Source organism: Doryrhamphus excisus, linkage group LG8 (genome assembly GCF_037039965.1).
Source record: "Doryrhamphus excisus strain RoL-2023G ecotype Guam linkage group LG8, RoL_Dexc_Guam_v1.1, whole genome shotgun sequence".
Taxonomy (NCBI): Eukaryota; Metazoa; Chordata; class Actinopteri; order Syngnathiformes; family Syngnathidae; genus Doryrhamphus; species Doryrhamphus excisus.
Genome location: NC_136364.1, coordinates 7,538,425 through 7,553,428, shown reverse-complemented (window position 1 = coordinate 7,553,428; position 15,004 = coordinate 7,538,425). Strand labels below are relative to the sequence as shown.

Here is a 15,004-nt window from a genome sequence, read left to right as displayed (position 1 = left end):
TAACTATATTTTGTGAATTTTTACAAAATGTATTACTACATTTTTGAATGATTACATTTTCACCATTTAATAATCACAAATGATGTATTTTAAATTGAATAATTACCTAGTTTATTTGCTGTTTTAGTTTTTAACGACTCATTAACAACTCACTATTTGAAAAAAAAGATTCTAATCATAATTACTGTTATTATATTTTAATTACATATTTCATTGTTTCACTATGAAATATTACATTTTCATTACTTCATACTCACATAGGACTTGAATAAATCCTCAAAGATGAATGTGTAAAATGTATAATTACTACTTTGTTTGCTGTTATGTTATTATATTTTATCTATATGATTACATTTTGTTAAATGATAATTTTTTACAATTATTACATTTTCATTGCTTAATATATTTGTTTTTTTAATCCTCAAACATGCACGACATGAAATTACTTGCTTAATTATCTGCTATTAACTTACTATATCTTGACTACATACTCATACTACTAAATTTTTTTATCATTTAAGATATTTTTTTAAATGACATTTTCATTATTTTGATTGAATAATCCTTGATCAAAGTCAAAGGACTTCATAATGAAATAACATAATGAAACAATTTGATAGAATAATTTGTTTATTGACATTTTAGCTTCTGATTGCATTACTTTATCATTTATAACGGACATGTTTCAAAGGGACTTTTTAAAATATGCTGATTAAAAAGTAATAACAGATTAAAAAAAAAAAAACATAGACCTTAATCAATTTCAATGAGGCCAGCACTGTTAATAAAGGGGAACTGCACTTTTTGGCGGAATTTTGCCCATCATTCCCAATCCTTTTGTGAAACATGAAGGCATATTTATTTCTCTTTTCTGTGCATTAGAACAAGAGAAAATGAGCTCGTATGAGCTAGCTAACAATGCTGTCATTGGGGTACACTTATTTTAGACACCTATCTATTAAATCCGTATACACATATATGCCATTAGGTGTCGGCTGCGTCCATTAAAATCTTTCTAGTGAATTCATAGGCCAGGAAGAGGGCGCCATTGGCCGGGAAGGTGCGTATCATGGTGGGCGTGAGGCCTGAGTAGAGAGCACTGAACCCTGAGGGATAGAAATAAGACATAAGGACACGTTGACAGCTACCCACCGTCCAATGAGGGCGTGAAATCCTACCCTCCTTGTGTACGATGCCCATAAAGGTCTTCAGGAAGCCCTCCTGCCTCCCGGCTAAAGAGTAGACCTGGATCCTGGACTTGACGCAGTCGATAGGATAGATCAGGAGCCAAAGACAAGCTCCCCCAAAGCCGCCGCTGAACATGAGCGGAAGAATGCCTACAAAGATGATAAGGGAGTGGAAGCAGATACCAAAAAGAAGCAGATGCTGTCCAATGCATACCGATGCCGTCCTTGTCTGTGCCCATGTAATGTGCAAACGTGGACCGGCTGACTTCATAGCCGCCAAAGAAGCAGAAGTAACCCGGGAACTCCCTCACCACGGTGGACGTCAGGCCCTGGTAGAAACCCAGTGGACCGTTTTTCTCCATTACTTTCTTCACCACCGTCCACACTCTGAAGAAGAGTCACAATAACGGAACACTTGGAGCTCATTTGTTTATATCTCTCACTTCCACTGCGCTAACCTTCGTTGTCCTTGGGAGATCTTGCCGGATGCTTCCATCTCGTACATGGCCTGCAGGCGACATTTGACCAGCTCGGTAGGACAAAGCACCATGGAGGAGAAGATGGATGCCAGCGACCCAGAGAAGGCTTTCTGAATATCACTGATCAGTTGGAGGAAGAAATGACAAGGATTTCGCTGGAATCAAACACCTTTCAGACAGTAACTTAAATACATAATAAATAACTGAAGATTAAACCAAATTCCTAACTAACACTAACCAACCCACAAATCCTGATACTGTATGCGCCAAACAACCGACCCCGTTAAGCGGTTTATTGAAGCAGCCAATCTTCCAATCTCTTCACCTACCAATCCACCCACCTTGCTGCCTACCAATCAACCGGAGATGTGCCGATGTAGCAGATGATCGACCAAAGAACCAAACTCACTGACTAAACTACTGTAACTGTCAAGCTACCTTCCTAATTAAACCATCAACCTTAATGCCCACCAATCTTACTCTGCCCTACCAACCCATGGACCAATCCTGCGATCGACCAACAGTCATTGTTTCCAACTTACTTGACTAACTTACACCGTGATCTGCTTACCTACCAACCAACCAATAAACTGACCCATTCCATTCTCTTCCGCTTATCCGGATTCTCAGTAGGGAAGCCCAGACTTCCCGGTCCCCGGCCACCTCCTCCAGCTCCACCGGAAGGAAACCAAGGCGTTCCCAGGCCAGCTGTGACACATAATCCCTCCAGCGTGTTCTAGGTTTGCCCTTGGCTTTCTCCCATCTGGGCATGCCCGGGACACATCACCAGGTAGGTGTCTGGGTGGCATCCGGACGCGATGCCCGAGCCACCTTAACTGGCTCTTCTCGATGTGAAGGGGAAGCGACTCTATCTGAGCCCCTCCTGGGTGACTGCGCTCTTCACACTATGGAGGAAACTCATTTCTGCCGCTTATATCTGTGATCTCGTTCTTTCGGTCCCAATCAAAAAGCGCATGACCGTAAGTGAGGGTGGGATCATGGATCAACCGGTAATTGAGAGCTTTGCCTTCCGGCTCAGCACTCTTTTCACGATGGTCTGGTACAGCAACAACATGACTGTAGACCAGGGGTTTCAGACACGCGGCCCGCTGGCCAAATGTGGCTCGCAGGACACTAGTTTGAGGCCCCCGCCTTGATATGAAAGTTTAATGTTAGTGCGGCCACGCAAGTTTGATATGGATGCTGTATGGTATCATGTACCCAGAAAAAATTATTACGTTTGATTAATGTTCATGTTAAAGGTTAAATAACTGTTAATAGTTATCCTCCCTATCCGTGTGGAAGTGGTAAATTTTTGGCTTTTTTAAGTTTAAAGGAAATAACTTGGAGGCTACCGTTTAGGTCGCTAGCTCTCTAGTTTGCGAGTTAGCATGTGTCTCAAGACCCTGCAGTTGCGCAATATGTTGTAAATAAAAATATAAATGTGACTATAGTCGTGTTTTGTCATGTCTACAGGGCTCTAATAATGCTTTAATTTTAATCTGAAAAAAATAATTGTCTACCCACCAACTATATGTGGTTTCTTAAGTTTTTATTATTTGCCGTTTTATTATTATTATTATATTTATTTATTACTGATTGATTGATTTTCTTTATTCTTGATTTGTTTATTTTTCAACTTATTTTGTGCAGAAAAATTAAGATATTTGAGAACAGTGGAATGTTTTATCAGCGCTTTTATTGTAGAAAATTGGAACTAAAGCACTGAAAAAGTTTGTATATTTTTCCGTTTTTAATAAATTTATTATTTTTTAATAAATATTTTTTTTTTGGAAAACTTGATGTGGCCCAGTCTCACCCAGACCCTAGCTCCAGTGGCCCCCAAGTAAATTGAGTTTGAGACCCCTGCTGTAGACGCTGCATCGACGCGTCTGTCACCCCGATATCCTTGAACTCCTCCACCTGGGGCAGGATCTCATTCCCAACCCAGAGGGAACACGCCACCTTTTTCCGACTTACCCACCAACCCAAAGATTTACCCTCAACAACGTGCAGCAACCATCCAGCGTATGTACCCACCTACATATATTTCACTAAATCTGGCCATGGGGAATGTACACAAAATGAAATGTAACACATTTAACACATCGCAAGACACATGTGACTCCAAAGAACGATTGTTTCATGCATAACCGGTTTCAGTGTTGTTATGTCAACAACACTGCAGCCTTTAGCTAGTCATTGGAGCCACAAACACACAAAGGAATCTAAAATGTCACACCTGAGTTCATGGTCAGCCTCCGCGCTGACCAAAGACCGGACCACGTCCTGGCAGAACCCGTAGCTCAGAAAGAGTACAGAGTTCTCGCTGATGTTGGCTATCAGTGCCGGGGTGGTGCCCTTGTAGAGGCCCCGGACCCCCACTTGTCTGAAGGTGGACATGAAGCAGTGGATGAAGCCGCGGTACATGTTGGGGAAGGTCTGCATCTTCACCTTGGTGGTGTCCAGAGGCTGGCCGCTTAGAACACAAGCTGTACCACCTAGGAGCAAACGGGATACATTAGAGCAGGGGTCTCAAACTCAATTTACCTGGGGGCCACTGGAGCTAGGGTCTGGGCGAGGCTGGGCCGCATCAGGTTTTCCAAAAAAAAAAAAAAACACATTTATTAAAAACAGAAAAATTAATAAACTTTGCTTTGGTTCCGATTTTCTACAAGAAAAGCTCTGATAAAACATTCCACTGTTCTCAAATATCTTAATTTTTATTTTTCCACACAAAATAAGATCAAAAATAAAGAAAATCAATCAATCAGTAATAAATAAATATGATAATAATAAAACGGCAAATAACAAAAACTTAAGAAACCACATATAGTTGGTGGGTAGACAAATTATTGTTTTCAGATTAAAATGAACAAAGCATTATTAGAGCCCTGTAGACATGACAAAACACGACTATAGTCACATTTATGCTCTTTTTATTTACAACATATTGCGCAACTGCAGGGTCTTGAGACACATGCTAACTCGCAAACTAGAGAGCTAGCGACCTAAACTGTAGCCTTCAAGTTATTTCCTTTAAACTAAATAGCCAAAAACTTACCAGCCTTCAAGTTATTTCCTTTAAACTAAATAGCCAAAAACTTACCACTTCCACACGGATAGGGAGGATAACTATTAACAGTTATTTAACCATTAACATGAACATTAATCAAACGTAATAATTTTTTCTGGGTACATGATACCATACAGCATCCATATCAAACTTGCGCAGGCCGCACTAACATTAAACTTTCATATCAAGGCGGGGGCCTCAAACTAGTGTCCTGTGGGCCACATTTGGCCCTCGGGCCGCGTGTTTGAGACCCATGCATTAGAGCTTTTGCAGTCATTGCATTACATAATGATTATTATGTCATTATCTTAAAGATGCCTCAGCATAATGAGTAATAACAGTTGTTATTAGTTCTATTCAATGGCAGCCCATCAGCCCATGGAACAACCCATCAGTACTGTCAATCTACAATTACTTATTCAAAATTGACCTGATTAGAATTTTTTTTTTGCGTTTGTTTCAGTGCTGAATAATTTCAAAACTTGCCTGCTGCTCCAGCTGTGAAGTCGATGATGGCCTGGATAATGGGATGTGGAGCCATGATGGATCAACATGTGCTGGAAACCTGCAAAAGGAGCCGTCACGAGTCCAGAGACCGCCTGGAATGTCTATCTAACTATCCATCTATTTAATCTCTGGCTCATCTCTACAAGCATCCGATGTCAACACAGACACTCAGAAAAGCTAAAGAAACGACAACTGTGCAGGAAAGTCGTTACACAGTCGGAGAAAAGTTGTTCTTTTTCTTAAAAAAAAAAGAATCCGGTCTTGCCAGATGAGTCAACCCTAGAGCCCCGAGGGAATTTCTTCTTAAAGAGAAACCAAAAAGGTACCACCAGACGACAAGTCAAAGCTGACGTTAAAGTTTATACACGTATAATTAAAAATGATAGTAAAGATAGATAATAAAAAGCTCAATAATAATTACTTGGAAATGCAAGTGAACACTTTAAACTAGGTAAATATCTGAACGCGGAAGAAACGCTGGAGAGGGCGTGTCTATTACGTACTACCCAATAACCACTAGATGCCAGTATAGTCTTTAGTTGGACTTATTTAATTGCCAACCGGTCTACTGATGGATCCACATATGTACGATATGCTGTATTTTATATATCAGCATTTTAAACGAATGATAAGAAAATTCAACTTCATTTATCTGAATGCTACTGCTTCTTTTGAGGCAAATACAATCATAAAAATAATCTAAATCTAATTGCATATGTAACACACTGAAACTAATATTAAAAGCAAAATCACATGATGTACTAAATAATTTTACATATTTAAATAACACTACATATACTGACCACATTTTGCACTTTTAAAGCTCGTCGCGTGGACGTGGAAGCTAAAAATCCCGAGCTTCCGATGGAACTCGAACGCCTCCTGAACTGCTTGGGAACCCCTATTCACTGCAACTTTCAAGATGGAGACTCTAAGTACGAGCGTCAGATGCGTCAAATCCTTTTCACCGTACTGTACAGTCTCGATCTGCTGACATGTTTGTGCCAGAATACGTGTAAAAGTTCTTATCTTGTGTTTTTGGATCATCACATCTTCGAATCGACATAAGCTAGCGAGCTAGCTGACAAGAGAACATCAACAACCAATTAAATTTGTTTGTGGGAGTAGGCCTCAAACTTTTTCCGGTTGTAGTCGCACAATTGTGACGTAATTTGTGGGGTACTCTTCAATTGTATAATAGTAAAGCCAGTTCTTATTGCTTCCAATGTCATTGCATTTTAACCTTATACTCAATTGTAGCTTAATTGTACAATATCTACAAGTATTAGTGGATATTACTGGACTCTCAAAGAGGTTCACCAGCACTAAGATCCAACCAGGTATTTATTTAACACTTTGCTTATTATTGTAGTGGTAGTTTGAATTGTTGTGGACCTGCACAGTCTGTATCACACTGAAAAATGTGTCCAATATTTTGACCCGGTTACACAGCTAAATGAGCTAAATATTAGAAACCCTGTCAGTATGACAAAGTGTGGCTCGACACTACTCCATAATAATTAAACATATTGTTAAAATAATGGCCACGCTCACCATTGGAAGTTGGCATGTTCTGTTCTTTTCTACAGATTTTCCTCCCACGCCACATAAACATGCATGTCAGGCTAATTGGAGAATACATTGTCAATACATTTTTGTTTGTAATTTACAGTGTGTTTTCTGCCATTGGCTGGCGACCAGTTTAGGGTGTCCCCTGCTTCACCTGTGACCTGAATGACGACAAGTGCAATAGATGGGTGGATTTGAAATGAATATCTTTTAGAATACAATTACAAATACAGTTTTATTTTCTATTGTATTGGAGCTTGGTGTACCTAACGGTTGCAATTGACCCACATTAAATTGGTGAATATATTATTATTCTTCGGAATATATATTTAGACTTTTGGGTAACTTGTGTTTACCAGCCCTAAAAATTATAACCACGCCTCTTCTTTTTAGGTCAGCCCACAAATGCCATTCATTGGTTCCCTGCCGCTGTCAGTCGCCGGTGGGCGGGGCCTGCCGCCAAACAACAGTTCCAGTAAAAGTCCATGCTGACAACACTCAGAGTCAACAGGCTGCACGCAACATCTCCGTGCACTGACACGAGCTTTTTTCTTCTGCGCTTCTTTTTTCTCGCATTTTTTTGTCACTGTCGGCTGAAATTTGTGAAGCAGTTTGGGATGTGACTTCCAGAGCATACTTTTTTTCACCCCAGGCGGAGCTCCGCGTTTCCCGGACGTTTGTTTACTGCTTTTTCGCCACCCAGCAAAGTTGCCAGCGCGGTGAGCTCACACGTTTTTTACATGACATTGTAACACTCGGCTCCATCATCTCTCAACCATGGCGGAAGCGGCCCAGCAGCCACACCTGGTGGAGATAGACCCGGATTTCGAGCCCCTACCCAGACCCCGATCATGCACTTGGCCCTTGCCCCGGCCGGAGTTCATCAACCCGGGAGACTCCAACACCTCCTCGCCGGTGCCGTCTGTCAAGCAGGAGCCTTCCGGCAACGTCGAGTTCATTAACAACCTCAGCCTCCTGGAGGAGAGCGAGGACTTCTCCGAGCAGAAGCCGGTGCTCCTGTGCACCGACTTCCAGTGTCAGGAGACGTGCCTCCACCAGCATCCCCCCACCCAGCAGCAGCAGCATCAGCATCACCCCAACCATCAGCTCCAGCAGCAGCAGCAGCAACAGCAGCAGGTGCCACTGCTCTCCTCCCCGGTCACCTCGTCGTCCTCGGCCGCCGCGGCAGCAGCAGCAGCCGCTGCCCAGAGGAAGAGCAGCTCCTCCCGGCGGAACGCATGGGGGAATATGTCGTATGCAGACCTCATCACCAAAGCTATCGAGAGTTCCCCCGAGAACCGACTAACTCTGTCTCAGATCTATGACTGGATGGTGAAGAGTGTGCCTTATTTCAAGGATAAAGGGGACAGCAACAGCTCTGCAGGATGGAAGGTAGGTTGGGTGCTTTTTTTGTAGTGTTTTGGTTAGTGTGTGTGATGTAGTGTTAGATTATTACACACTACCCCCACCCCTCCCACGTGGAAAGTTTTCCAGTGGGGATTTTTTTGAAGGAGTAGCTCTGCTGTGTTAGCCCTGTTCCAGTGTTTGGCTGTCACCCTTGATAAACAATTTATTAATGTTTTTCATGGCTAATTTATTATAATTACAGTTGTCAGCCTGTCTTAACCCCTTTGTACTGATCAGCCAGGACTGTATACCACCAATGCTGACTCAGTTTAAGATTCATTAATGCCACATGATGTCATTACGCCCGCATGTTTGGATGCCACTTTAGATTGCGTAAAAGCTCTCAGTGGAACAAAACAGCTGAGTCGTTTGTCATCGGCTTCCTTCGTGGTCTCCCCCAAACTGTGTCCTTCCTCCTCCGCCTCGCTAAAAGCGTCAAGTCGCTACCCATACCATGACAGTCATCTGACTTCTCCCGAGCTGGATGTGATTTGTGGAGTCCGCTGACTCAACAGGGCTCCAGTTCTGGCCCGCCAAGATGGAAACACATGATTTAAGCTAATTCATGCAAGGTCAATGAAGGCAGATGAAAAGGAACCCGTGAGCTAAGACTTCACGGGTTCCCAACGGCGGTCCAGAACATGACACAAAAGGGGTGTGACGTGGCGTGACAGGCCTGTCCCATCGCCCCAGCCTTCAGAGACGCATAACTTCAATGGTGTCTGGCAATAAATTGATGGTAATCCTTTCACGTGGCGAGAAATGTGCCATTCATCACAGTTTCCGCCCCCCCTGGCGGAAGTTGTCCCCCATCCACGACACACGGCGGAGAGTCATTAATGAGGTGGAGCTCAGCGGCAAGAAGAACTTCTATAAAGGTTCACATGCTGTTCGGCTATTCATCTGTTTGACCTGGGTGTTTACAGAAGCTCAACGCTAATGTCGAGCCGTCGCACCGAGTCCCGTCAATCAGATTAAGGGAGTGAAAAAAAACACGCTAGCTTGTGGTGAAATCCTGAGATTTCCAGCCTGTTTTCAGGTGGAGGAAAAGTCCTGAAACACCTGATGGGAACGAACCAACCTGGGTGTGATAGTTGAGTCTGAACACCCTGTTGTTGTGGAGAGGAATATTGCTATGATATGTTGTGATTGTGGACCTTGATACTGTTATTGTGAGTAGAGTATTTTGTTATGCTGTGATTCCCACCATGTTGCCTGACACACAGTACGAGTGTGGATGAGTCACAAATCTGACTGGTGCAAGCAGCGTGCATCCATGTGAACCCTCACCTCGCCTGCTCCAACATCTTGGGACGGGTTTGCTGGTGGAAAAAAAATGAACTGAGTTATTTGTCCGACGGAAAAGTAGTCACTGAATGTTTGTGGAGGGCTGGTTACATATTGTAAATACCTCCTTGCTGGGACGTGGCAGCACTAATTTGAACTTTGATCTCAGCAAACGTGGCTGTTTTGTGTCTTATGCCCTTTAAAAACCAAAAGGGTTCTTGTTTAGTCTTCCAGACCTTGTATAATACTACGTACATTTTATCAGTTACGGTAGGGTAATGGAAGTGTGTTCATCTGGATGCTGGAACTTCGCAGCTGAAGCGATCTCTGGAGCTTACTGACAGATTGTTGAAAGAGTGCCTGGCTGCATTTTAAGATGTGTAGTGAAGCCATTATATACATGTTTGCTAAATAAGACTCTAAAGTCGCACAAAACGGCTGATTTCAAACAAGAGCCACAAACAAGACCTCACACAAAACCTCAATGGGCGTCACAAGTCTTCATGAAATTTGAAATTTTGCTAGATTGTAAATAAACATACCCTTGCATGATCATACAATTCGGAAATCAGACCATCACCATTTTGTAGTTTGAATATCGTTCTCTTGCGTTAATTCCAAAATGAACTAATTAATAAATGATGTCTGCTTTGTGGTTCACTAAGGTTTGTTAGCAGTGAAAACATGTTGAAAAACAAGTCATGTGTAGTATTGTACACTGGTCACTACTGTTACATTGAAGAGACATTACCTTACATTACTTTACCTTACCTTACCATACCTAGTAAGAGTAGCACAATGTGTTGTAAACAAAGATGTGCAGCAGTGTCCATTATTTTATAGTAAGGCTGGATGATAGACTCACGCCTAATGCCAATGTGGGAGTTATGTCTTATTATCGCTTATCATGTCTATCATATTGGGTAGTAGAAGTGTAGAGGTGACTATAGGGGTGTTATTTCATGTCTTCAGGGCTCTAATAATGGTAAAAAAAAAAGAATTAGGTCATTAACAGGTTTTCTATGATCTAAATATAAAAATATTGAAATCCTACTCCTAAATTCAGTTTTTGCGGTGGTCTGGAAACAATTAACCAACACTAACGACACTAACCCCTGATCACGTGAGTAATGATCGCTGATGTTTGTGTCACGCTGCAGGCTTGTCAACATTTGATGTGTTCATGAAAAAAAAATCACCTCCTCGTCACTTGCGGCGCGTTTTGGAGGTTAGCGCAGTGCAGAGCATCACTTTTGAGACTTCAGTCTAATTAGTGACACAAGTAGATTGGATTCACTCAACTGTTGTTGTGGAGCTAGCGGCTTGGCGAGGGGGCGCTCGGCCTCCGCCAGGCTTCGCCGCTCGCTTGCCGCGCCACATTGGGGAGGAGGTGGGAGTATGGAGGGGGGGGGGGGTTGCTGGTAGACAGAGTGAAAGTGTGGGAAAGCGGCGTGCCATTCACAGCGGCAAGGGGAGGAGGGGGCGGCTCTCTCCACTCCACACGGGGGCTATCACACATTGTCTGCTCAGTTTACTCACAGAGGCGTTGGAGCGATCACGTCTGGGTTGGAAAGTGACACATTGATGGAAGATTTTTATTTATTGTCCATCATCGGGATGTCTTTTCCTGTTTTGACATGTTTACACTGAAGCCTTTTTACGTTTAAATGAAGTGTCACTTTTTACGCCTTTGGTCCCAAATGGGTCATAAAAATGTTGCATCCAATCTTTTCAACGACTTTAGATTTTTTTGGTTGTTTTTTATGCTACTTTTGTCATCAGGAACCTATGTTTTTTTTCAATGGGAAAATCTAAATTTGTAAAAGTGGATGTAGGAAAAAGCAACACATGTCAATATGCTAGGAAGTTATATCTACTGTATTTCATCACCTCAGCTTTCTCATATCGGTGGAAGTTTTTCTTTTGTTGTTTTTAATGATACTATGACTTTAAAAATATTTTACATTAGTTAGAATTTTCTGCTACTTTCAGCAAATTTTTCAGAATTTTTAAAACATTTTTACTTAATTCTTTCAAAATCTTACAGACTCCATTTTTCAGGCGAATTTAAAAAAACTAACCCCAAATGGTCCCCCAGGCTGCACCTTGGACGCCCCCGCTCTACTTGGCCAATAATTGATAGCAACACTGATTTTGATGCATTCTTGTTTTTTGGACTGAATGAACTTTTTACCTTTTAGGTCCTAAAACAACCCCTCTCATGCAGGCCTACTGGAAATGTAATAATGCAATATTTGTTTTCACTTTCACCACATGAAAAATATGATCAAGATCAATGACTTGACTTACGTTCCTTGGCCCAAAAAAAGTGGGACTCATTAAGAAAACCATAAAAATATTTGTATCTATTTTTGTCTGTCTGATCAAACCTGGGCTACCCTACAGAACACCATTTGCTTCAAGAAGTGCAGTGATCGAACATCATACACTGTCTCTCACAACAAAACACACCACAGCTGCATAATAACAACATTTTGTACTCATTTCTATCCCACAAGTCATGCTGGGTAACTGTCTGTTGGGTAAGCCTTCACATGTTTACGGATTGTAAATGAATGAAAAATAGTATTGTTATGCATGTATATTAGCGTGGACATATTTATTTCGATCATCTGCAGTACAGTTACATTGACTAAAAGCACAAAGGTGATGAAAAATATATGCTTTGATCAATTATTAATTATTAATTATTATTAACTATTAGATATCCTTTGTAGACGGTAGATATGATTTATCAATGCAGTCAGGTCTGTATCGCTATGTGCGCTGGTATTATTGTGAAATCCGCGTTGCGAATCAGCATCACCATTTCCACCCACTCTCCCGACGCCATCCCGCCAAAACTCCTCTGGCGGCGCCGCTTTTGGCGCGCTGGCCCGTCTCGAAACGACGCAAGCTCGCCAGCTGAGTCACGGCGACGGGCTGCGTGACTGTCATGGCCGCCTGCCACGGTGTGAATTCTCTTGGGCGGTTGCACCAGGTGGGAGCGGCTTACAGGAGCTCTCTGAGCGGGGTCTGGGCTGGCGGACACCGTCCAACAGGAAGGAGAGCATATTGCGCCAAAAATAAGAAGAACTCTGTGCTGCACTGTTTTCTTTCTGACGTGCTGTGTTGTTTTTGAATAATCATCTTGGCCGAGCCACGATTGCGGCACTCGCACACTCGCTCGTCTGTACTTTCTCGTGTTTCTGCACGCCATGTGTCACTGCGCAAATATTTACTGGACCGCGCTTTGATGTCAGCACGCCGATCAATATGGCCGTGGGTTCCCTCTGTACACGCCGCTCTCCTGACCCGACATTCCTCAGCCTACTCCGGTAAACACTCTCCCACGCCTCAAAACAAACTGCAGCGGACAAACACACCGGTCCGAGCGGGCTCTGGCCAAACGGCCACCCGGCCGGTCGTTAGCATGCGCACGCCCCCGCTAGCGCCGCTCACGCTTTTGCTGTCAACACATCAGATACGTTTGGAGTCTGAAAAAGCGGCTGCTGGTTTCATTGAGTTGAGCTTAGTGTCTCATTTGTTTGACCTTTGAAAAATCCAATAGGGCACAGGTGTCAAACTCTGGCTCGGGGGCCAAATCCAGCCCATGCTGCAATTTCATCCGGCCCGAGGAAGTATTTGGAGAATATCAAGCAAAAGTGCTTACAATATTACTCCGGTATAAACGCCTCCTCTGCCATTTTGAAAAAAACATGGTACATGGCATGAAATTCACAGCCATTCTTCATCAGGGTGCCAGATTGACACCAAAATTCAAAATAATCTAACTTACCTTAAAAAAGCATAAAACAGTCAAAAGTGATTTTAACTTTTCATTTTGAAAAGAGGAAAACCCACGCATGCACGGGGAGAACATGCAAACTCCACACAGAGATGGCCAAGGGTGGAATCGAACCCTGGTCCTCCTAGCTGTTAGGTCTGCGCGCTAACCACTCAACCGCCGTGCCGCCAACTGTGGTTTATTTGGTTTCAAAATATGTTCCCGACAGAAGGACACACACATTAGCAACACTAGCATAGTTATAGTATGTGATGCCAATATTTGATGCCTCATATTTCAAAAGCAACTTCATGTTAGCTTAGCCCTTTTCCTGACGAAAAACTCAGTTCTGACCAGCTCCTACATCTGCAGCTGACTGAGCTCCATGCTGCATTTTAAGATGTGTAGCAAAGCCTTTTTCTTTTGTCATGTCCTTCCTGAAAGGGTGGGCTCTACGGACACATTTTCACTGTTAGAATCTCATGAGAAGGCCACTTTTTATGACAGTATCATTCATAGGTCAATTATTGATAACGAATGGATCATAACGGGTGGTGGTAATTGGGGACAAGATCTGTAAACAAGTTCCAAATCTAATTCGCATATCTCAATGCTTTTTTTTTCCCCCACAAATGCCAGCCTTAAGCTAAGAATGAAGGCATTCTAGTCCCAGCGATCGCAAAGCTGATTTGGTCATCGCGCTTCCGAAACAAGCTCAGCGTCTGAATGTGTATTAGTGGGACGAGGGTGGGAGGGTGGCGGAGGTAGGGGTGTGTGAGGGATTGGATAAGAACAGCAGTACTCCTGTTTCTCCCGTTTCACACACACACACACACACACACACACACGTACGTCACCCCCTGGAAGCTGTGGAGGAGTCCAGGCTTGGCATAGCCCCAAGACAGAAGGGGCAGCTGTGTTTCTCAGGCAAAGAGCTGGACGCCCATTTCCTGCCCCCGGCCGCCCGCCCGCCTGCCTTTTCCATTCCTCTCTCTTTATGCTTACCAAGACCACACCGCACTTTGTGTTATGAGAGGTTGCTGCAAACACCACCATACACAGCTACCACTGCCACCTTTGTCCCACCGTAAGAAAATGAAGAGCATAGAAAGGAAAGCAGTTCAGACTGTTTGCCACTTGTTAGCAGTTGCATAAGAAGACATTTACTGGAATCAGGGAGCCGCAGGCCAAAGTCTGGTGCCACTGGTTAGTCAGCGGAACTGTGAGGCACTGTGTTAGAGGTGGTGTGTGTTCATGTGTGAGTGCGTGTCTGCGTGTGTGTGTGTGTGTGTGTGAGTGCGGATAACCTGGGCCTCATAATTAAAGCCCTGCTGCTGGCAGATGCACAGACACCATGGCAGACAGACACCCGCGCCGACACAGGGAACATTCCAACACATCTTTCTCTCCTCTTTTTTTTTTCATTCCGGCCTAGTTATTCCTTCTTTTGCCCCCTGTGGGTTGTGGCGTGCCTTTTAAGACATGTCAACGTACATGTAATATAGATATCCTCAAAGTTTTATCATCATCACAGCAATTATCAATAACTTGAGGACAATTAGTTTCTACGTCTCACGTACGTCTCATGTCCCTGCAAAGATGTTTTGTTTGCAGTCACGTTTCTCAACCAATCTTGTTAAAATTTTACACACATGTGCTTGTTAGTCTCCTAAATCTGGGCACCAAATTTTGTCGTGATTCGGTG

At 43.1% G+C, this 15,004-nt stretch overlaps 2 protein-coding genes across 2 annotated transcripts in view; one reads left to right on the top strand and one right to left on the bottom strand.

Moving 5' to 3' along the window:
• Positions 1–625: 625 nt before the first annotated feature.
• On the bottom strand, positions 626–5,753 carry slc25a15a (solute carrier family 25 member 15a). Its single transcript, XM_058079417.2, has 6 exons — positions 5,229–5,753; positions 3,909–4,167; positions 1,646–1,786; positions 1,402–1,574; positions 1,179–1,337; positions 626–1,106 (listed from the first exon to the last, which is right to left on the bottom strand). The coding sequence occupies exons 1-6, from the start codon at positions 5,281–5,283 to the stop codon at positions 985–987; spliced, it is 909 nt and encodes a 302-aa protein (XP_057935400.2). The 5' UTR covers positions 5,284–5,753; the 3' UTR covers positions 626–984.
• A 1,468-nt stretch (positions 5,754–7,221) lies between these two features.
• The window catches only part of foxo1a (forkhead box O1 a), a 32,382-nt gene continuing 24,599 nt past the window's right edge, over positions 7,222–15,004 (top strand). The window contains exon 1 of the mRNA XM_078792703.1: positions 7,222–8,210. Within this exon, the coding sequence (XP_078648829.1) occupies positions 7,596–8,210 (615 nt within the window). The 5' untranslated portion in view covers positions 7,222–7,595. The remainder of the gene's footprint in view (positions 8,211–15,004) is intronic.

Coding starts and splice junctions, on each gene's coding strand:
- slc25a15a (XM_058079417.2), bottom strand. CDS start 5,283: ATGGCTCCACATCCCATTATCCAGGCCATCATCGACTTCACAGCTGGA. Junction 1,575..1,645: donor ATCTCCCAAGGACAACGAAG/GTTAGCGCAGTG, acceptor ACTCTTCTTCAG/AGTGTGGACGGTGGTGAAGA. Junction 1,107..1,178: donor GGGCATCGTACACAAGGAGG/GTAGGATTTCAC, acceptor TCTATCCCTCAG/GGTTCAGTGCTCTCTACTCA.